General features: G+C 41.1%; 1 protein-coding gene across 1 annotated transcript; it reads right to left on the bottom strand.

Moving 5' to 3' along the window:
- Positions 1-6391: 6391 nt before the first annotated feature.
- Positions 6392-7075, bottom strand: LOC104086410 (uncharacterized). Its single transcript, XM_009590652.2, has one exon. The coding sequence runs from the start codon at positions 7073-7075 to the stop codon at positions 6392-6394; it is 684 nt and encodes a 227-aa protein (XP_009588947.2).
- Between the last annotated feature and the right edge of the window lie 16880 nt (positions 7076-23955).

Raw genomic sequence — 23955 nt, 5'->3', positions numbered from 1 at the left:
TTCAGCTTTCAGTTATTTTGTTGCCTTACATACTCAGTACATTATTTGTACTAACGTCCCTTTGTTGGGGACGCTGCATTTCATGCCTGCAGGTCCTGATAGACAACTGGATAGACCTTTCCAGTAGACAGAGCTAAATGACAGCTTGGTTGGTAAGCTCCACTTCCCCGGAGTTACCAGGTCTAGACCTTGGAGTCTACTTTATATATACAGGTTTGATGGGTAGGTCGATGCCCTGTCCCGATCATGATACAGTTCAACTATCTCTAGAGGCTTGTAGAGAAGTCATGTATAGTTTGTATAGCACTATATGAGTTTTTGGATATGTTTACCCCTTAGATGAGACAAACGATATTTCCAGATGAGTCAGAATATGGCCTCATCGGCCTGGGTTGAGGGTTATTCCTCTAGAGTTCACATTTACAGAGTGGTACGCTCGGGCCGAGTATGGTACTGGGTGCCTGCCACGCCCCTTCAGGTTTGGGGCGTGACAAACTTGGTATCAGAGCAGTTCTATCCTAGGGAGTCTATAAGCCGTGTCTAGTAGAGTCTTGTTTATCGGTGTGTTGTGCACCACACTTATAAGCAGGAGGCTACAAGGCATTTAGGAATCTGTTACCCTTCATTCAAATCCAAATCGTGCTATAGAGCTGAGTCATAAGAGTTTGAGCCAAAGCTTATGTTTGCTAATGATATAGCGATGCTTTCAATAAGAAAAATTATAGCTAGCTAAAGGTCTAATACAACAGCATGTAAAAGCATTAGTAGAGAGAGAATTATTGACTATGTGGCCCTATTTGAGACCCTATTAGATCGTACTTACCATATGTGCGAATTTCCCATTTACCCTAAGACGGGAATATCTAACATACCCCGTGAATAGAAGGCCATGGGAGTATCAGAAGGTAAAAGTATAAGTTTCAACATGTAACAGAAGCAAGGTGAAGAAGGGTACGAGGTACCTAGTTAATGATGACTGTCCGAATTTCAACATCAGGCAGAGAAATAAAAGGATTCTAAGTTACCTTCAACAGAAATAGAGGTATTTACAATTGGCCACACCATCTCAGTTAAGCCCTATGGGAGCTAACATATATTGTTTAAGAGAAGGATGGGATATCAAGATCCAGCTTGGGTTAAAGTAACACGAAATGGTGGATTGAGCCAGGGGAGCTAAAAGTGAAACTATGTTTTGTTGAAGTTTACAGAATAATGAGATAAACAGCAGTATTAGCAGGATAATAAGAAGAGAGTAAATGAAGTATTATGAGTAAGATATGATAAATGGGTGATAACAGTAAATCAAAAGAAATATTTGAGATCATATGAGTTGCACGAAATTCCAATAGGTGTTGGCACTAGAATAAGCCAAGTATTCATGCAATAAGTAGCAGAATGACCAGGATAAGTAATTGCGCACTTTTAAAGAAAACTGAGAAGGCACGAAAGGAATTATTAAATCAATGACCCATAGTTAGTTATGTTATGACTGCACTTAACATTTCAGAGTATTATCCATGCAGCATATATGTTGACATTCCTACAGCTATAGGAGACGCCGATATAAAGTTTAAACAAAAAGAATTGAGTCCACCTCACAGACAAAGGCTTGAATTGTTAGAAAATTATATTATGGATGTTCCATGGCGTACACCAAAGGCGAAAGTAATATTACCCTGAGCAGCAGATCGGAAGATAGCTTAAGCCTACTTAAAGGCTGGGAGAGAAGAGGAAACTAACGAGTTACATCAGCTAAGTGAATTAGGAGTCTGAACATTGCAAAATCACTCTTAACATTAGAGGTACAAGAAAGATAGTACAACATCCATATTCTATAACGGCTCTACAATAAAGCTAGAAAAACAAAAGTACCAGTCTCATAAGGAGTAAGTATGAAGCTCCCACCAGATTATGTACGCACTAGAGCTGCAAGTTTATAGTAGAGCTTCAAGTTGTGGATGTGAATTCTACCTATGTGGAAGAGAGGTTATGAAAGAGACAGAAGATACAATGCGAGATTAAAAGCTAAGTAAGGTAAATGTTAAAACGGTACGACATGCACAAGTGTAGGAGGTTGTGAATAGTCCATACATCAGATAGAGGGCTAAAAGCACCGTGATTCAGTATCCACAAATGATAGTGGTGTTGTCAATGGAATATCTTCTAGCCTATAGTTTCCAAGTACCGAGAGGTCTGATTAAGAGATTAAAGAAGAGTTAGAGACGGTTTGATGTCTCGCTTGAAGTTCCAGAATAACATAATGAAATGTATGGTGCTAGAAAGTTAAAGGAAGGTTGTGAGTACTATAAATAAATATGTGTAGGTTGCAAGATAAAGTATGGTAGAGCAACAGGGTTTTAGGCGGACATGATTAAGGATAAGCAGAGGTGATTGAGAAGCTGACGAGAATAGGTAAGGCCTCAGAATTAAGCCCATCAAAACAAGAGAGCTGATGGTTTCCGTAAGTTATAAAAAAAACTCAGTATAGCCTGAATGAACTTAGAGGAGTCTAAATGTTGCCCTGGTAGTAGAATAAGGGTGTAATTGTGATAGATAAGAGGATGACGTTAAGGCCATTGATTGGTTAATGATTCAAAAAGAAGGGATTTCATGAATTGCATGAGATTAAAATACCCCTCATAAGATGAATCACGTTGGGATGAGATGAAATACGGTTATTGAAGTATAGTATCGCCCCTAGGCGGATCGAGCAAATAACTTCAGATGTTCTTTGATGAGACGTGATCCCTAAGGACAATGTATTACCTAAGAGGTTTCAATTTATCAGTGGTAGATTATAGATCAACATTAAGATGAATCAACAATAGGAAGATAAAAGTTCCAAAGTATGAGATGATATTAGGCCGTCATTCTTAAGATGAACAGTAATGAGGAAGAACTAAAGGACTTAGATTTATACATATAGGATAAGCAACGAGAGAGTAACCTGGAGTTGGGTAGCAAAACCTCGACAATAATAAAATGAAGTAAGTGTGATGGTGTAGTATAACCTACCTAGATGTAGTAAAGCCAATAGGATATATTTATAAGGCTACGAAACAAGATATCGCAACAGTCGTAAGTTTGACAAAGTATCGAGCAAAGAACTTAACTACACCTATATATACCGGGAGGAACAACTTGTCATAGTTCTATATATGTTCCCAAAGTGAGGCCTAGAGATTGGCTAAAAGCTGGAGGAAAAGGAACAGAAGAGTCGCATAGGCGCACATACAAGAACAAAGTCGTACAGGCTGCATGACAGAATGTCGCAATAATTACGAGGTTGGAAGGATTCAGACCAAAAGTCGTGGTGTCAGAAAAAGGCCTAAAGTGGGGAATGCCCTGGCCTATGGATTTATTCATAGAATAGTTGCCTAGATGGAAAGGCCAGCAATAAAGTATTTATGAGAGCTATAGGTTATAAGACTGATAAGTGCACCAGTCAACATTCGAGGACGAATGTTCCAAAGGGGGGGAATGATGTTACAACCCATGTTTTCGTACGTACGAGTACGTTGTAAGTCAATTGATGTAAGCTCAGAAATGAAATCATTTTTTTAAAATTATATAAAGTAAGATAATCATGTTACCTCCGAGGTTACAAATATTTAAGATCATGAACAACAAGTACAAAGAGGGTTGGACGGTTCAGAAGCTAAAGCAATTGAAGAAAACAATGTTTCGTCGAAAGTCGACAAGTTGAGAATGTTATAACATGTACCTTTGGGATGAGACTAGGGTGCTTAACGTGATAAGGAGATTATGTTATGATTTATATTAGTCGTATGACATCCGTGTGTTATGTTTTGAAGTCAAGCGAGTTGTGGAACAAAAGTCGATGAAAGTCATCACAAGTTACATTCCAAAGTTTTACTGAAACTTTGGGTCCAATGTAACTGCAATTTTCTCCCAATATACTTAGCGTTATGGGGTGTTCTACCCATCAAATTAAAGATCTATGAGTTTATTTTCCAACGCATTAAACCGTTTGTCAATACGACATTGGAGTAGAGAGATATGGTCATTGTTGCGATACTGCGCAAGCTGCTAGGTGACAAGTAGGTGTGTCACCTACTTGCTTAAATGAGAGCCCAAAAATGGGCCATTTCGGGTCGTCCAAAGAGGCCTTTTAAAGGCCTATTTTCTTCATATATTAGACTTAAAATAGAGCATAATAACCAGACATAAGCTCTACAAAATTCCTCCCAAAACTTTCCCACAAACCCTAATTGATTTTCTCTCCATTTCAAGTTCTAATTGGAGGTAAAACCTATAGTTTGAAGAACCAAGATAGGAGCTGAATTATCCAACAAATAAGGTAAGTTTACTGCTCTCTTTCATCCATTTTTTCTGCTGTAAATTCATGGTAAGTCATTCTATACTTGTAAGAACTCACGGGACGGTGATCGAAAGCCGTGAGTTTGAGTTATTCACTTGTAGCGGACTATTTTGTGGACTGTTTTATGGATTGTTTTGTGGTGCTTCTTGGCAGCGTGTTTTACTACTGTTTTGTGGAGTTTTGGAGGAGTAAGGGTGTGTAGAAACACCACATAAATGCAGGATGTTGGGCTGGTTGTTCATCGTAACAATTTCGGGTTGTTGACACTACTACGGTGGTCGTTTTGTGTATGAAGAGATTGGGTTGTGTTGGTCTGTTTTGTAGTATTGTGTGGTGTGCATAAGGTTGGAAACTAATGTATATATGTTGTTATTGTTGTTTTGGTGTTGTGGTGTTATCTTGAATTTGGAGGAAGTAAGGATTATAGGGGAGATGTTGTCCGTTTTAATACAAAATAAGCTTGTCGTTCGTTGTACGTTAGTTGTACCTTTCATAACTTAACGATAGCATTATTATCATTCTTGTAGATTAAGGTGCAAAGAGGTGAGTTCAACTTGGTGATTGGAAAGATTGTGATAAGGTATGTTAAGGCTAAACCTTTCTTCATTTTGGCATGATCTCGTAACTACATGAGTTTGATAACGAGGCATAGAGAGAAGTTTGTATTCCTGAATTTATTCACATTATCCTAGTCTTAGAAGTTATAGTATTCTCCCTTATCGGGACTTCATATTCAGTTTAGTATTGGCTTATTTCATCCAAAAGAGCATAGAGTGTATATATATATAGTATTACAGTATTTTCACCACCATCGAGCTATAATCGGTGGGCAGTCCCCTATTGGGCAACCTCTGATCAGATGGTAAGTTATATACCGAGCCTACTGTGGCCGAGCGCCTATGAGCGAGCCCAGAATGGCCGAGATACAGAGCCTAGTATGGCCGAGCGCCTATGAGCGAGCCTACTACGGCAGGGCAGTTACACATACCGAGCCTTATAGGGCCGGACAACTATTTTACATACTATATGGAGAGAGTTGAGTCAGTATCAACAGGTAAGCATATCTTCAGATTATTTGTGACTCCCAGTTACATTCCGTTGTTATATCATCAATTCAGTTTCAGCTTTCAGTTATTTTGTTGTTTTACATACTCAGTACATTATTTGTACTGACGTCCCTTTGTTGGGGACGCTGCATTTCATGCTTGCAGGTCCTGATAGATAGCTGGATAGACCTTCCCAGTAGACAGAGCTAAATGACAGCTTGGTTGGTAAGCTCCACTTCCCCGGAGTTACCAGGTCTAGACCTTGGAGTCTACTTTATATATACAGGTTTGATGGGTAGGTCGATGCCCTGTCCCGACCATGATACAGTTCAACTATCTCTAGAGGCTTGTAGAGAAGTCCTGTATAGTTTGTATAACACTATATGAGTTTTTGGATATGTTTACCCCTTAGATGAGACAAACGATATTTCCAGATGAGTCAAAATATGGACTCATCGGCCTGGGTTGAGGGTTATTCCTCTAGAGTTCACATTTACACAGTGGTACGCTCGGGCCGAGTATGGTACCGGGTGACGGCCACGCCCCTTCAGGTTTGGGGCATGACATCATCTTACGTATAGCCCCCACTACCTATTAAACCTTAATGCGCCTATAATAACCAAAGTCTCGGTAACCCTCGGAATGCCCCAATTCACCTAGCACAATATCCCGGCCCCCTCTTCATTCAGATGTTTATGAAAGTATGTCTGCCATCTCCGCTTAATCTGAGCCTCTCCCGTCAAAACTCTACCATCCTCATCTTTGATGCACCTCACTTGGTCCAGATCCCGAGCCTTCCTCTCTCTCATATAGACGACCAAATTCTGCAGGCTTAGCCTCTGTGACCGCCAACTTCGCCTCTTTCCTAGCTACCTTATACCTCTCCATGTTCGCTCTCATTTCCTCCTCGCTTGTGCTACCTACTAACTTCAGGTACTGTGCCTTTTTCGGTTCCACTTTACCTTGGACCAATTCATTCCACCACCATTCACCTTTGTGCCCGTCAGGGGAAACCCTTCGAGACCCCTAACACCTCTCTCACCGCCTCCATTATATAGTTTGTCATCGTCGTCCACATAGTGCTCGCGTCCCTGCCACTCCTCAAGGCTCCCATAACCGACAACCCCCCCTCCAACTCCTGAGCTTTATCTGTAGTCAAGGCTCCCCACCTAATCCTTGACCGTCCTCGTACAGACCTCTTCTTCTTCTTAATCATGATACCAACGTCCATCACCAAGAGCCTATGTTGCATCACGAGTGACTCACCCGGGATAACCTTGCAAGCTTTGCACAACCCTCTGTCATACCTCCTGAGGAGGAGATAATCAATTTGAATCTTCGCCACCGCACTTTGGAAAGTGACCAAATACTCCTCCCTCTTCGGGAAGCTAGAGTTTGCAATCACCAGCTCAAATGCCTTAGCGAAATCCAACAATGAAGTACCTCCTCCGTTCATATCCCCAAAGCCGAAGCCTTCATGCACCTCACCATAGCCACCAGCAGTCGACCCAATATGACCATTGAAATCCCCTCTAATAAATATCCTCTCTGCGGGCGGAATACTACGTACTATCTCATCCAACCTCTTCCAGAAGCGCCTTTTAACCTCCTCATCCAAGCCCGCTTGCGTCACGTACGTGCTAACGATATTAAGGGTGCACCCTCCAACCACTAACTTAATAGACATTAATCTATCATTTACCCGCCTAACATCTACCACAAACTCTTTAAGTTCCCTATCCACCAAGATACCCACTCTATTCTTACCCTTTATTACTCTAGAATAGTGTTTTAAAAGGCGTGGGTGTAAGGCGAGGCATTTTACATATGCCTCAGCGGGGCGTAAGCCCCATAGGTATTTAGTTTTTAATATTTTATAAAATAATATAATGACAGTAAATATTTATAAACAGGTAAAATTGCATAAATATTGAAGAAAACTATATATATGTGTGCTTCATCCCCACAAAAAACTAATCAAAACAATCTATTATATGTTACCTACAAGCACAAGTAATTTGAGTCAAAGAATAAAGTTTTCTATATGGAGGAACAAAAAGGATGATTAACCTGCAATTTAAACTTTGAATTTGCTGCTATGAAGAAAAATGTAGTTCTCTTTGTATTTGTAAAAAAAATTAAATATTCATTGCTTTTGGGAGATATTAGCAGACTAGCGGCAAGATAAAAAATTGGAAAAATCATGAATTAGGGCTTAAATCAATAAAAAGGGACTTTAATTTTAAATTTAATGCTTTTGAGTTCTTTTTGAAACCTTTTGAGTAATTACCAAACTGACTTTTGAGAATTTGGGTATTATATGAAGGACTGATTCAACAAATTTTGTTTTAATTTGAAAAACTCTCTAGGGCTTACTCCTTACTAAAGAAACGCGCCCTGAATGCCCGGGCGTACGCCCCATATTGCGGGGCGTATCACTTTTGAGACTTTCCCCATCGCCCCGGGGCATTTCTGGTACGCATCGCCCTAAAAGAGAGCTCTAGAATACCACATCTTATACCTGTCTGCATTCCTCGCCTTCGATCCTACCCACCTAGTCTCCTGTACATAAGCTATACTGACCTTCCTCTTTTGGAGAATTTTTGCCAACTCTATTGACTTACCCATCAATATGCCTATGTTCCAAGACCCAATTCTCAACCTATAGGCTCCCTTGTTCCCTTTACCCCCTTTGCTTCCCGTTTCATCCCCTGACCCCTACCCCCACCCCCACCTACCCCGAGGACATGACCTTATTCTACCATCCCAGACCATAGCCAGTACACTTACGACAGACTAAAGGGGGAAATTGCTAACAAAAGAGTAACGGACCAAACTAGAAGGAAATACGAAACGTTACTACTAGCACGCTAATAGTATGATTAACTAATGAGAACTAAAACAACAGCAATTTAACTAACACAAAGAAGATAAATAGGAAAGCGGGAGGTGCCAACTCCCGCGAATAGCACCTGGAAATTCGACTAGGTGCACACCCGAAGTCGTGGAGACTGAGGTTCTTCCTTCCAACGCCCACCGGCCTTTGCGAACACCACTTCCGGCTCAATAAATCAATTTCGGCCTTCCACGCGCTGCCACCACATTCACTGTCGTCGGCTTCTCCGGTAGGTAGCTGAAACATTCAAAAGAGGGCAGCCTCTTGGGCCGCAAAGAGAGACAAATACTGGTAAAAGGTTGCTAAAGTGTTACCCCTATTCGGATCCGGGCAGCGGTGACCTGAGGAATAGGAGCAAGAAAGGAAATAGAGAGAGAGAGAGAGAGAGAGAGAGAGAGAGAAGGACTGCCGACGGGGTATAGTGACGGAGAAGAAGAGTAGGCGGAGGAGGGGAAGGGGAAGGGAAGTGGGGGGGGGAGAGAAAATGGTAGGGTAATACTCACTTGCATATTTTCGGCCTTACTCCGGTAGTGGCGCAAATGATAAGGGTCGCCGGTGAAGTCACAAGGGGATTGGGGGTGTTGAGATGACCGTTAGCAGATAGAAAGCAGAGAGAGACCATTCAAAGTTTTTTCCCTAATCCTTGATGTATAACTGGCCTCACTCGATTAGGCATAGAATATGTGAATAATAATTTTAACACAATAGCAAACAATGATTAAATGATTCTTTAACTAATAGTAAATTCCAAAAGTCTTCCAGTAACACATACTAATTCCAAATAAATTTTGGGCAAATAAATAAATTATAACCTCTAAATTCATGAAATATCAAGTGTATTCGGGCTCCAAGCATTTAACACGCATGATTTATGCCGAGTTCGTATGGCCCGATCCACAATAATGTGTACACTGCCGAGGGTCAAGCGACACGAACCATAGATGCATCTATTACTTGCCTAGGCGTTCGGCCAGCTCCACAAAAAGAGGGAATACTCTATGAACATCCGATTTAAAAGCTATTACAAGACTAATACAGACGGAAGCACAATTTCTATTAACGGCCAAGTAACCCGCCAAAACTCAAGTAAGTGAAATTCGGTCTTTACGAATCCTTTAACAAGTTTCAATATAATTTAGACACTTCAATTAACAAGTAGAGTACAAACATTACATGTATTTCATGATTTGGGTCCTAAAACTACTCGGACGACACGGACTCTCGTCATCCCGTGCGTGCGTAGCCCCCGCAATTAGAAACAAATAGTAATTTAAAATATCTATAGGGTAAATTCCCTCATACAAGGTTAGGCAAGAGACTTACCTCATCTCAAAGCTCACTCTCCAGCCCACAAATTCACTCTAAGGCCTCAACTTGGTTCCAAACAATCCGAAGCTAGCCAAATATTATGTAAATTAATCAATATACACTCAAAAGTGAATAATTTAGATGTTAGAGTGATTACCCAACCCAAATTGGAAGATTCCTAAAATTAACGCCCCCCTCCACCCACGTGCCCGGATTCTAAAACATTTTGAAGATAAATGTTATCCATAACCTCACGAACTCAATTATATAATTTTTACCTAATTCCGTAATCATTTTCGTGGTTAAATTTCATTTTTCCCAAAACCATAGGTTTTCCTCAAAATCTCTTTAATTTCACCATTTTTCCATGTTAAATCTACCTATGATTCGCGTATTTATCTAAAGAATTGGTTGGGATAACTTACCTCTTGATGTTGATGAAATCCCTCCACCAAAACAAATTCTCAAAATCGCCTAAGACCAAGTGGGAAATGAGGGAAATAAAGCTAAGTACCGTAATAAAAAGGCTCTTGCACTGGTCGCAGAGGTCGCATTTGCGACATCTTGTTCGCAAATGCGACAAAACCATCGCAAATGCGAAGGCTGGCGGTCCTTGCCATGGTCGCAAGGGCGACCAAAAACTTCGCAAAAGAGAAAGTGGACAGTTTGCTAAAGCAGCAAAACCTTCGCAAATGAGAAATCCTCAGCGCCTACCCAGCTTCGCAAAGGCGAAAGATTCCTCGCAATTGCGAGCTCGCAAATGTGGACAAAACTTCGCATTTGCGAGACATGCAACATCAGCCCACAAACCAGAAAAAAACTGAAGTCCTTTCCATCCCTCGAAACGCGTCTGAAACTCACCCGAGCACTCGGGGATTCACAACAAATGTCCACACAAGTCTAAAATATCATACGAACTTGCTCTCGCAATCAAAATCCCAAAATAACATCTAAAAGCATAAATCAGACGCCAAAATGTGTGCAAGTCACAAATCGCCATACGGAACTACTCCCAGGCTCGGAATTCCAAACGGAACTTGATAACACCAAAACCTGCTTCAAACCATATTTAAAGAACTTGAAAACCTTCAATGCGCCAACTTTCAACTTTATGTGCCGAAACACTCCCGGGTCATCCGAAACCCGATCCAAACATAAATCCAAATCTAAAATCATTATATGAACCTATTGGTACCGTCAAATCTCGGTTCGGAGGTCGTTTACTCAAAACGTTGACGCAAGTCAAACTTAACCATTTTAAGCCAATATTAAGAAACTAAGTGTCCAGATTTCAACCCGAACCCTTCCATAACCCGAACTAACCATCCCCCCAAGTTATAAAACAGTAACAAAACATACTGTGAGTCTTAATTAGGGGAATGCGAATCTAGAAAGCAAATCGAACGGTCGGGTCGTTACAACAAGACTAATACACTGAGGAAGCACAATTTCTATTAACGGTCAAGTAGCCCACCAAAACTCTAAGTAAGTGAACTTCGGCCTTTACGAATCTTTTATAAAGTTTCAATATAATTTAGGCACTTAAATTAACAAGTAGAGTGCAAACAATACAAGTATTTCATGATTTGGGTCCTAAAACTACCCGGACATGAGCATGATTAGTAGCTACGCACGGACTCTCGTCACTTCGTGCATGCGTAGCCCTCCACAATTAGAAGAAAATAGTGATTTAAAATACCTATGGGGTAAATTCTCTCATACAAGGTTAGGCAAGAGACTTATCTCGTCTCGAAGCTCACTTTCCGACCTACAAATTAACTGTAAAGTCTAAACTTGGCGCCGAATAATCCGAAGCTAGCCAAATATTATATAAATCAATCAATATACACTCATAAATTCATAATTTAGCTATTAGAGTAATTACTCAATCTAATTTGGAAGATTTTTATAATTTATCCCTGGGCCCACGTGCCCGGATTTCAGAAATTTACTAAGATAAATGTTACTCATAACCTGTCACGACCTAATTTCCCCTCCGCTGGGTATCGTGATGGCACCTAGTCTTAGGGACTAGGTAAGCCTAACATTAATTGAAACAACAAAATTATTTAAATAACATCTAACAATTTGAAATAGAAATCTCTTAAAATTTACAATTCCCAAAACCGGTAGTACAAGTCATAAGCTCTACAAAGTGTTTGCTAGAAAACTTCTAAATACAACTGTCCAGAAATAAGAATAAATAGTGCAAAACAAAAACTTGAAGGTGACTCCGAAGCCTGCGAACGCAGCAGCAGGTTTACCTTGAGTCTCCATAGCAACGATCCGCACAGCTGCTAACGAACAAAAAACCTGGATATGCACAAAAATGTGCAGTAGTGTAGAATGAGCACACCACAACGGTTCCCAGTAAGTATCAAGACTAACCTCGGTGGAGTAGTGACGAGGAACACTCAAGACACCCATTGGTTAATAAATTGAACAAGTATAAGTATATGAACAGCAGGAATATGATATCTACATAAAGACTATGCAATATGGCTCACAATATAGTAATGGTAATAAGAAAGGAAACAACAAGTATCAGCGGGATACCATAAAAATGACACAGAAAAGTGAATGGAACACAACCTAAATCTAGAATCACAAATACAGCAAGGACAAGTAATAACTCAGCAACTACAACCACTTTTACATAAGGTTTTAGTCATCAAACTCCACGAGGTACCGAACCTCGGACAAATCATAACTCACGGCACAACTCACGGGTTTCAATACCTGAACCTTAACACTTGGCATCATTTGCCCTCATTACACTTCATAACCGCACTGACGACTCACATGCCAATAGAGACATTCTCAAATAGAAGGCAAGTAAACATAAGGAAAAAGAACGGACATCACGTAGAATATTTTCTCACAACTTTCACAAGATAAAGGTCACAGAGGTAAGTGTACCACTACACAAATATCAACAACAGAATGCCCCCAGGCCATCACAAATCATCACAAATAAATCCATGACACAGCCCACCTTGTCTCGCCACGTGTGCAATAGTAAAGTAAATGCCCGCCTTGTCTCGCCACACGTGCATAATAATGTTCCACCTTATCTTGCCACATACGCACCCCCCCCCCACATACATACATATATATATATATATATCCCGCCTTGTCACGACGTATATGCAAATATCAATAGTAACAATAGCACGACAGAAACCTCATGCAACCCCATAACAACAACCGCACGGCAGAAACCTCGTGCATCACCGCAATAAGTACAACAACAACAATGATAATAATAGAAGTATACGACAAATACGTCAACTCAGAAATTCCAGAACTCAAGGAAACGGAGAAACTAATTCACAAGGGGTAGCCACAATAGAGAACGCTAGTCATAATAAGAATAGCTCAACAATAAAGGAAATATTCTGTAACAACGGTCCACAATGTACAGTTCGACAATGAGGGAGCTAACACAAGACGAATAAATCCAAATAAGGACAAGCCAATAAAAATATGGGATATCTCAGTTCTTTTAAGGTTGGGCTATTAAGAGAGAGATACAACAACTTCAATTAAGGATAAACAGTATAAGGATAATCATTTGCCTCAATTAAGGATGAACAATTACAGAAGAGATAATTATAGTTTCAGATAAAGATAAGCAGTTAGGGAAAGGACAACACGTCAATAGAAGAGATAACAATTTTAGTTAAGGCACATATGAATCAAATGAACAACAAGAGTGGATCATGAGGCAATTAATTCCAATTAGAGCAGGTAGAAGTGAAACTGGAAATTAAGAAACGTAATCGTAACGAGAACAACTGCATATTCAATGAATATAAGGACCTAAGAATCCCTAAAAGGCCAATTTTCCATAATTAAGTCTGGGCACTCTTCACCTCGCGTACACGAACTACAATTAGCATAAAAGACTCGAATCCTAAGGGGTAGTTCCCCCCCCCCCCCCACAAAGTTAGAAAAGATACTTACCTCAAAGAAGACAAACCAATACTCAAAAATGAACTTCTCTTGTGAAATGACCTCCGTACGGCTCAAATCTAATAAAAATAACTTCAAAGCATAAATAAAACTCATAAGAGACTATTCCGGATCATAAAGCCTCAATCTTTAACAAAATCTAAAAATCGGTCCAAAAGTCGACCCCTGGCCCGCACCTCGGAACCCAAGAAATTTAATAAAACTCGAACACCCATTCCGATATGAGTTCAACCATACTAAAATTATCAAATTCCGATACCAATTCGTCGCTCAAATCATGCTTTTTCATTTTGAATTTTTTCTTCAAAAACCTTTTTTTTCCCAGCTCAAATCACAAATTAAGTGATAAAAATAAAGATAAAAACATAGAATATAATAAATTCTAGGTGAAGAACACTTACCCAATCGATTTGCTTGAAAAACTCACATGGAATCGCTAAAAACTGAGCTATATAAGTCAAAATATGATAAAAATGGCCTAACCCTCGATTTGGAATCTTATATTCTGCCCAGGTGTTTAGGCATCGCGAACGCGGAAGAACAATCGCGTTCGCGAAGAAGGAGAAAGCAGACTTTTGCGATCGCGAATGTGATCATGCGAACGCGAAGAACAAATGAGTTCCTCCTCCAAAATTACTCTTCGCGAACGCGAAGGAAGGGACACGAACGCGATTGAGGAAACCAGATGACAGAAAACAGCAGTTCAAAAATAGAGGAAAATGGCCCGTAGCCCATTCGAAATACACCCGAGGCTCTCGGGACCCCGTCTAAACACAGAAACAAGTTCCATAACCTAACACGGACTCGCTCGAGGTCTCAAATTATATCAAACAATGCCGAAAATACAAATCGTACCACGAATCGAACTTATGAACTTTCAAAACTTCCAACTTCGAAAACCCGCGCCGAAACCAATCAAACCAACCTTGAATGACGTCAAATTTTGCAGGCAAGTTCCAAATAATATAACGGAGATGTTCCAACTCTCGGAATCGCATTCCAACCCCGATATCAAAAATTCCACGTCCATCCAAATCTTCAAAAATTCGACTTTTGCCATTTCAAGCCTAAATGAGCTACTGACCTCCGAAACACAATTCGGACATGCCCCTAAGTCCAAAATCACCCAACGGAGCTAACGAAACCGACGGAACTCCATTCCGCAGTCGTCTTCACACAGTTCTAACTACGGTCAAAATCCTAATACCTAAGCTTCTGTTTTAGGGACTAAGTGTCCCAAATCACTCCGAATCATCCGGTAATTGAATTCAACCACGAACGTAAGTCAATACACATAATATGAAGCCGCTCAGGGCCTTATGCCGCCGAACGTAACTTAAATTCTCAAAATAACGCGCCGGGTCATTACATAACCTCACGAACTCAAATATATAATTTCTACCCAATTCCATGATCATTTTAGTGGTTAAATCCCATTTTTATCAAAACCTAGGTTTTTCAACTAAACCCAAAATTTTCACAAATTTACGTGTTAAAATCTGCCCACAATCTATGTATTAAACTTACATTGGGTAGGAATTACTTACCTTCAATAGCTAGATGAAAATCCCTCTTTGAAGAGCTCTAAAATCGTCCAAGAAGTGAAAGAAATGAACCAAAATAGCCTAAGTCCCGACATTAAAAGCCCTCACTACCCCAGCGATTTTCGCACCTGCGAAAGAATCGTCGCTTCTGCGGGGCCGCTCATGCGATCGCTTGTCCGCATCTGTGGAACACGCGCGACCCACGATTGTTCGCACCTGCGGCCAAGTCCCATATCTACGAGCCCGCTTCTAAGGCTCTCTTCGCACACCTGCGACCCTTGCCAGGCTGCCTCTCTCCGCACTTGCGGACCCTCCATCGCAGAAGCGAGTTCACTTCTGCGGAAAAACGTTTTGCTTCTGCGGACCTCGCTGGCTCCCCACCATTTCGCTTCTGTGAACAATATGCCGCACATGCGGTGCCGCTCCTACGGCCATCCCCATCGCAGGTGCGAACGCACCAGATGACAGCCTCTTCAGCTCTTCTCCAAAGTGCAATCAAGCTCCGTCGATCCTCCGAATTCTACACGGGGGCTTCGGGGCCTTGACCAAATATACCAACAAGTTCGTAATCATAAAACGGATTCGCTCGACCCCTCGGAATACGTAAAACAATATAAAACTAGGAATTGCACCCCAAACCAAATCAAATCAACTTATGAACTTCAAGTTCTTCCAACTTACTCTGAACATGCCGAATCATACTTAGTAGGCGTTTGGACATAAGAATTGTAAAATTCAAAACAATGGTAAAAAAAGTTTTCAAGTGAAAATGGTATTTGAAATATAGAGTTGTGTTTGGACATAAATATCAATTTGGGTTGTTTTTGAAGTTTTGTGAGTGATTTGAGTAAAAATTTTAAAAAATAGCTTTTTGCAGTTTTTAAAATTTTCGAAAATTTTCAAAATACATCTTCAAGTGAAAATTGAAAATTTTATGAACAAACACTGATTTCGAAAAAAAGTGAATTGTTTTTGGAAAAATCTTCCATCAAATTTTATGTCCAAACGGTTTAAACTAGCATGAACGACACCAAATTTTGCGTACAAGTCATAAATCACCATACATAACTATTCTCAGGCTTGAAATCCCAAACAGACATCGATAACATTAAAACCTACTTCAAACCAAATTTAAAGAACTTGAAAACCTTCAATGCGCAAACTTTCAACTTTATGCGCTTAAACGCTCCCAGGTCATCCGTAACCTGATCCGAATATACGCCCAAGTCCAAAATCATCATACGAACCTATTGGAACCTTCGAATCCCGATTCCGGGCTCGTTTACTCAAAATATTGACTCAAGTCAAATTTATCCATTTTAAGCCATTATTAAGGAATTAAGTGTCCCGATTTCAACCCGAACCCTTCCAAACCCGAACTAACCATTCCCGCAAGTCATAAAATAGTAAAAGCACATACGGGGAGCCTTATTTAGGAGAACGTGGATCTAGAAAGTAAAACGACCGGTCAGATCTTTACAAGATTGTAAAAATATTTTATTTAGTTTCTATATATCTAAGTTTAATTTTAAAAATTGTTTTGCACATAGTTCCAAATATTGGATAAATACTGGGCTAGCTTTGATAACAAAAAGGGATAACACTGAATCTGAATGAATATTATATTATCAGTAAACTATTATATCAACTTGTTATCCCACTATGAAAATAGGAGTTTTAACTTTTACTTTATCTTGAATATTTCAGAAAAAAGTTACTTTGAATTTAAGCTGGGCATTTAGAAACAAATACTCAAATATATACATATTCCTTTTCGTACTCTTTTTATGGTAAACTATATTTTTTAAAATGTGCCTACAAGCAACAACCAATATGTGAAACTATCATTTTTTTGTTGCACTTCTTTCGGTGTGAAAAGAATTTTTAACCACTGCGTAATGGCAAAATCTGTTTCATTTCTTAGTGTTGAATGGCGCAGTCCGTGATCAATAATAATTGTCACGACCCGAAATTCTCATCATCGGGTCCGTAATGGCGCCTAACATTTCACTTGCTAGGCAAGCCAACGTTAGAGAATCATTAAGTCAATTCTTTCACATTTCAGTAATTAACAACAAATGAGCTATAACGAGTTAAAAATGAGTGCGAAAATTTATAACAGCCTCAATATATACATACTACTACCCGAATCTGGAGTCACAATTCACGAACTTCTAAGATATTTTTACAAGTAAAGGTCTGAAAGAGATACATCTGTTTTCGAAATGAAAGAAACAGTAAAGTGAAATATTTAGAAGGGGGCGCCGGGGTCTGCGGACGGTGACAGGTCTACCTTGGGTCTCCTGTCACTCGAATCCTGCAGCCAACCTCACGATCAGCTCGGACCAGCACCAAAATCTGCACAGGAAGTGCAGAGTGCAATATCAGTACAACCGACCCCATGTACTGGTAAATGTCGAGCCTAACCTCGACGAAGTAGTGACGAGGCTAAGGCGGGTCACTCACACTACAACATGTATGCAGTATATATAATAAAAGTAGGATAGAAAATGCAGAATAGAAGAAAGCAGTAAATTGCAAGAAATACGTCAACTCCCGTAGATATATCAACAGTGTTCAGAGATTACCAATCCTTAAGTGCAAAAGAGAATACCATAAGGCTAACATAGTTTAGATAAAACATAAACACATAGGTTGTTACGGCGCGCAACCCGATCCCACCGTACATCTCATATTCCTCCCTTATTTCCTCATAATAGCATAAATGACAATGAATATAAATAAAAGTGTTGCGGCGTGCAACCCAATCCCACCATATCACAATAATATAATCATTGTTCACCCTTACTCCACCAAACAATCCACCCTTATTATACCTGTTGCTGTGTGCAACCCGTTCTCACCATTCAGTATCAGATCACCCTTATTTCACCTCAATATATATCACCCTTATTCCTTTTGTTGCAGCGTGCAACCCGATCCCATCATATCAATATTAATTACTCAATATGTATAGAAATTTTAAAATTTAAGTCACAAAATCCTTTCACAAAACTTAAACCTCAAACTGAAACAAATAGGAATCTTGTACACTATGAAAGTCCACATAAGTAATACTACACAACGAGACCAATTCAGAATATACATCAGAAAGGTACCGGTAAAATAACTTAAGCAAATAATAGGAGATAATGGAACTATAGAAAGAACAGTATCATGAACAAGAGAAAACAATGTCTAACAAGTAGCAATTAGGCATGGGAACACAATTGGAGCATGTAACAATTAGAATACGGAAAGAGATAATATGAGAAAACGAAAAATCAGGGAAAAACAAATAAATTGGCGGCGCATAAGTGCTCTTCACCTCATATATACGCCGCTCACATGAATTTTACATAGCAAATAGTTCGAAGGTTCCTAATTCCCTCAAGTCAAAATTAGACACAATACTTACCTCGCTCCACAGGCCACTCAATGCTCAATTACAGCTTTTCCTCTAAAATCCACCTTCAAACCACTCGTATCTATCCATAAACAACTCAATAATATCAAATATTGCTAAAGAAATCAATTACAATGCATAAATTTTGATTGCCCAAACATTCCCCCAAAAAGTCAAAAATTGACCCCGGGCCCACTTGGTTAAAACCCGAGGTTCGGGCCAAAATCTATTCACCCATTTACCCCCGAGCCCGATTGTACAATTAGTTTCGGAATCCGATCCCAAATTGAGGTCTAAATCCCCAATTTGAAAATCCCCCCAATTCTTCCTAAATCCCTAGTTTTCTACCATGAAAGAATAAAGATTAGGGCTAGGAATTTAATGGGTGATGATAGAAATGGAAGAAAATGCGTTAAAGGGTACAAGCCTATGAATTGATGTTGAGTTTTCCCTTTAAAATCGCACCGAATCCGAGCTCTGATGGAGAGATTATGAAAAATGGGTAATCCCGTTTTGGTTCTGTTTTAAGGTCTGGGCGTCAGGCCTTCTTCGCGTTCGCGAAGGGCAAGCCGCGTTCGCGAAGTGCAGCAGCCCAAATGGATTTCGCGTTCATGAAGGATTGCACGTGTTCGCGATGGTCTATCCCTCCCTGACCATCACGTTCGCGAGACTTGTTTCGCGTTCGCGTAGAATAACACATTGATCCCCAGCCCACCTCTAATAACTCTACGCGTTCGCGTGTTGCCTGTCGCGTTCGCGAAGAGCAGAACCCCAATGCTCCACGTTTACGACCATGGCCTCGCATTCGCGTAGAACAAATCATCCCCCAGCCCAAATCACACTTCGCATTCGCGAGAGTACCTTTGCGAACACGAAGAAGGAAACCAGAAGGCACCTGAAACTGCCGAAAAACCAGATTTCTAAGTTTCAAAACACCCGTAGCCTATCCGAAACTCACCCGAGCCATCGGAGCACTAAACCAAATATGCACACAAGTCCTAAAATATTATACGAACTTGCTCGCGTGACCAAAATACCAAAATAATGCCTAGAACCACGAATCAGACCCCAAGTCAAATGAAATTTTCAAGAAAACTTTAAAACTTTTATTTTCACAACCGAACGTCCGAATCACGTCAAATCAACTTCGTTTATCACCAAATTCGATAGACAAGTCATAAATATTATAGTTGACTTTTACCGGCCTCCGGAACCAAAATGCAGATCCGATATCAATAAAACCAAACATTAGCCAATTCTTAAAATCATTAAACTTTCAAACTTTTAATTTTTCATCAAAATTCCATATCTCGAGCTAGGGACCTCGAAATTCGATTCCGGGCATACGCCCAAGTCCCAAATTACGGTACGAACCTACTGGGACTGTCAACACACGGATTCGGGTCCGTTTACTCAAAATATTGACCGAAGTCAACTCAAATTAGTTTTTCAGGCAAAATTCTTAATTTTATCAGTTTTTAACACATAAGCCTTTCGGAAGAACACCCGGATTGCACACACAAATTGAGGAAGGCTAAGATGAGGTTTTTGAGACCTCGAAACATAGAATTAGGTTCTAAAATATAAGATGACCTATCGGGTCATCACATTATTCACCTCTAAAATAACTGTTCGTCCTCGAACGGACATAGAAAAGTACCTGGGCTGGTAAAAAGATGTAGATATCTACTCTGCATGTCTGACTCGGACTCCTAAGTAGCTGCCTCGATGGGCTGACCTCTCCACTGCACTCGAACTGAAGGATAACTCTTTGATCTCAACTGGCGAATCAGCCGGGCTAGAATAGCCATCGGCTCCTCCTCGTAAGTCAATTCCTTATCCAACTGGATAGAGCTGAAGTCTAACACGTGGGATGGATCGCCGTGATACTTCCGGAGCATGGACATATGGAATACTAGATGAACCGCTGATAACCCCGATGGCAATGCAAGTATCTAAGCCACCTCTCCCACTCTATCCACAATCTCAAAAGGTCCGATATACTTAGAGCTCAACTTACCCTTCTTTCTGAACCTCATTACACCCTTCATGGATGATACCCAAAGTAACACTCTCTCCCCGACCATGAATGCAACATCACGAACTCTGCGGTCGGCATACCTTTTCTGCCTGGATTGGGCTGTGCGAAGTCGATCCTTAATAATCTTGACCTTATCCAAGGCATCCTGTACTAGATCTGTACCTAACAACCGAGCCTCCCCCCGCTCGAACCACCCAACTGGCGACCGACACCGCCTACCATATAATGCCTCATGAGAGCCATCTGAATGCTCGATTGGTAGTTGTTGTTGTAGGTGAACTCTGAAAGGGGCAAGAACTGATCCCACAATCATCCGAAGTTTATAACACATACACGGAGCATATCCTCCAATATCTGAATAGTGCGCTCGGACTGCCCGTCTGTTTGAGGATGAAACGTTGTGCTCAACTCAACCTGCGTGCCCAACTCACGTTGTACTACTCTCCAAAAGTCCGAGGTGAACTACGTACCTCAATCAGAAATGATAGAGACGGGCACACCGTGAAGACGGACGATCTCGCGGATGTAAATCTCTGTCAACCGCTCTGAAGAATAGGTAACTGCTAAAGGAATGAAGTGCGCTGACTTAGTTAGCCTGTCCACAATGACCCAAACGGCATCGAACTTCCTCTGAGTCCGTGGGAGTCCAATAACGAAATCCATAGAGATACGCCCCCACTTCCACTTAGGAATCTCTATCTTCTGAAGCAAACCACCAGGTCTCTGATGCTCATACTTTACTTGTTGATAATTTAGACACCGAGCTACATAGGCAACTATATCATTCTTCATCCTTCTCCACCAATAACTCTGCCGCAAGTCCTGATACATCTTGGCAATGCCCGGGTAAATAGAATGTCTGGAACTGTGGGCCTCCTCTAGAATCAACTCACGAATTCTACCCACATTAGGCACACAAACACGACCCTGCATCCTTAAAACTCTGTCATCTCCAATGGTAACCTGCTTGGCATCATCGTGCTGCACCATGTCCCTAAGGACAAGAAAATGAGGGTCATCATACAGCCGCTTCCTGATGCGCTCAAATAATGAAGACTGAGCGAGTGTACAAGCTAGAACATGACTGGGATCAGAAACATCTAACCTCACAAACTGATTGGCCAAAGCCTGAACATCTAATGAAAGTATGGACACATGGAATACTAGATGAACCGCTGATAACCCCGGTGGCAACGCAAGCCTGTAAGCCACCTCTCCTACTCTCTCCACAATCTTAAAATGTTTGATATACCTAGGGCTCAGCTTCCCTTCTTTCCGAACCTCATTACACCCTTCATGGGTGATACCCGAAGCAACACTCTCTCCCAGACCTTGAATGTAACATCACGAACTCTGCGGTCGGCATAACTCTTCTGCCTGGACTGGGATGTGCGAAGTCGATCCTGAATAATCTTGACCTTATCCAAGGCATCCTATACTAGATCTGTACCCAACAACCGAACCTCCCCCGGCTCGAACCACCTAACTGGCGACTGGCACCGACTACCGTATAATGCCTCATACGGAGCCATCTGAATACTCGACTGGTAGTTGTTGTTGTAGGCGAACTCTGCAAGGGACAATAACTGATCCCACGATCCTTCGAAGTCTATAACACATGCGCGAAGCATATCCTCAAATATATGAATAGTGCGCTCGGACTGCCCGTCCGTATAAGGATGAAATAATGTGCTCAACTCAATCCGCGTGCCCAACTCACATTGTACTACTCTCTAGAAGTGAGAGGTGAATTGCATACCTCGATCAGAAATGATAGACACGGGAACACCGTGAAGACGGACGATCTCACAGATGTAAATCTCTGCCAACCGCTTTGAAGAATAGGTAACTGCCACAGGAATGAAGTGCGCTTACTTAGTCAGCTTGTCCACAATGACCCAAATGGCATCGAACTTCCTCTGAGTCCATGGGACTCCAATAACGAAATCCATAGTGATAAGCTCCCACTTCCACTCAGGAAACTCTATCTTCTGAAGCAAACCATCAGGTATCTGATGCTCATACTTTACTTCTTGACAATTTAGACACCGAGCTACATAGGCAACTATATCCTTCTTCATCCTCCTCCACCAATAATGCTGCCGCAAGTCCTGATACATCTTGGCGGCGCCCGAGTGAATAGAATACCGGGAATTGTGGGCCTCCTCTAGAATTAACTCATGAAGTCCATCGACATTAGGCACACAAACACGAACCTGCATCCTCAAAACTCTGTCATATCCAGCAGTAACCTGCTTGGCATCACCGTGCCACACCGTGTCCATAAGGACAAACAAATGAGGGTCATCATACTGCCTCTCCCTGATGCGCTCAAACAACGAAGACCGAGCGACGGTACAAGCTAGAACACGACTGGGCTCAGAAACATCCAACCTCATGAACTGATTGGCCAAAGCCTGAACATCTAATGCAAGCGGTCTCTCACCGACTGGAATATACGCAAGGCTGCTTATACTCACTGACTTCCTACTTAAGGTATCGGCCACCACGTTGGCCTTCCCTGGGATGATACAAAATGGTGATATCATAATCTTTTAATAGCTCTAATAACCTACTCTACCTCAAATTGAGCTCCTTTTGTTTGAACAAGTATTGCAAACTCTGATGATCCATGAAAACCTCACATGACTCGCCGTAAAGATAGTGCCTCTAAATCTTCAGCGCATGAACAATGGCTGCCAACTCTAAGTCATGGACAAGGTAAACCTTCAACTGCCGCGATGCATATGCAATCACCCTGCTCTCCTGCATCAATACTGCACCAAGCCCAACACGGGATGTATCACAATATACCGTATAAGATCATGAACCTGTGGGCAACACCAACACCGGCGTTGTAGTGAAAGCAGTCTTGAGCTTCTGAAAGCTTGCCTCACACTCGTCTGACCACCTGAATAGGGCACCCTTCTGGGTCAACCTGATCAACGGGGCTGTTATAGATGAAACCCCTCCACAATCCGACGGTAATAGCCCGCCAAACCCAAGAAACTCCTGATCTCCGTAGCTGAAGTGGGTCTAGGCCAATTCTGAACTGCCTCAATCTTCTTAGGATCTACCTGAATGCCCTCTGCTGATACAACGTGCCCCAAGAAAGCGACTGAATCCAACCAAAACTCGCACTTTAAAAATTTAGCATACAACTGGTTGGCTCTCAGATTCTGAAGTACAATCTTGAGATGCTGCTCATGCTCCTCTAGACTGCGGGAGTAGATCAAGATATCATCAATAAACACAATCACAAAGGAATCCAAATAAGGCTTGATTAATTGGTTCATCAAATCCATAAATGATGCTGGGGCATTTGTCCACCCAAAGGACATCACCAGAAACGCATAATGTCTGTACCGAGTCCGAAAAGTTGTCTTAGGGACATCGG

Source organism: Nicotiana tomentosiformis, chromosome 8 (assembly GCF_000390325.3).
Source record: "Nicotiana tomentosiformis chromosome 8, ASM39032v3, whole genome shotgun sequence".
Lineage (NCBI taxonomy): Eukaryota > Viridiplantae > Streptophyta > Magnoliopsida > Solanales > Solanaceae > Nicotiana > Nicotiana tomentosiformis.
The sequence above is the reverse complement of the archived record's forward strand: the minus strand, read 5'-3'. Positions and strand labels throughout refer to the sequence as shown.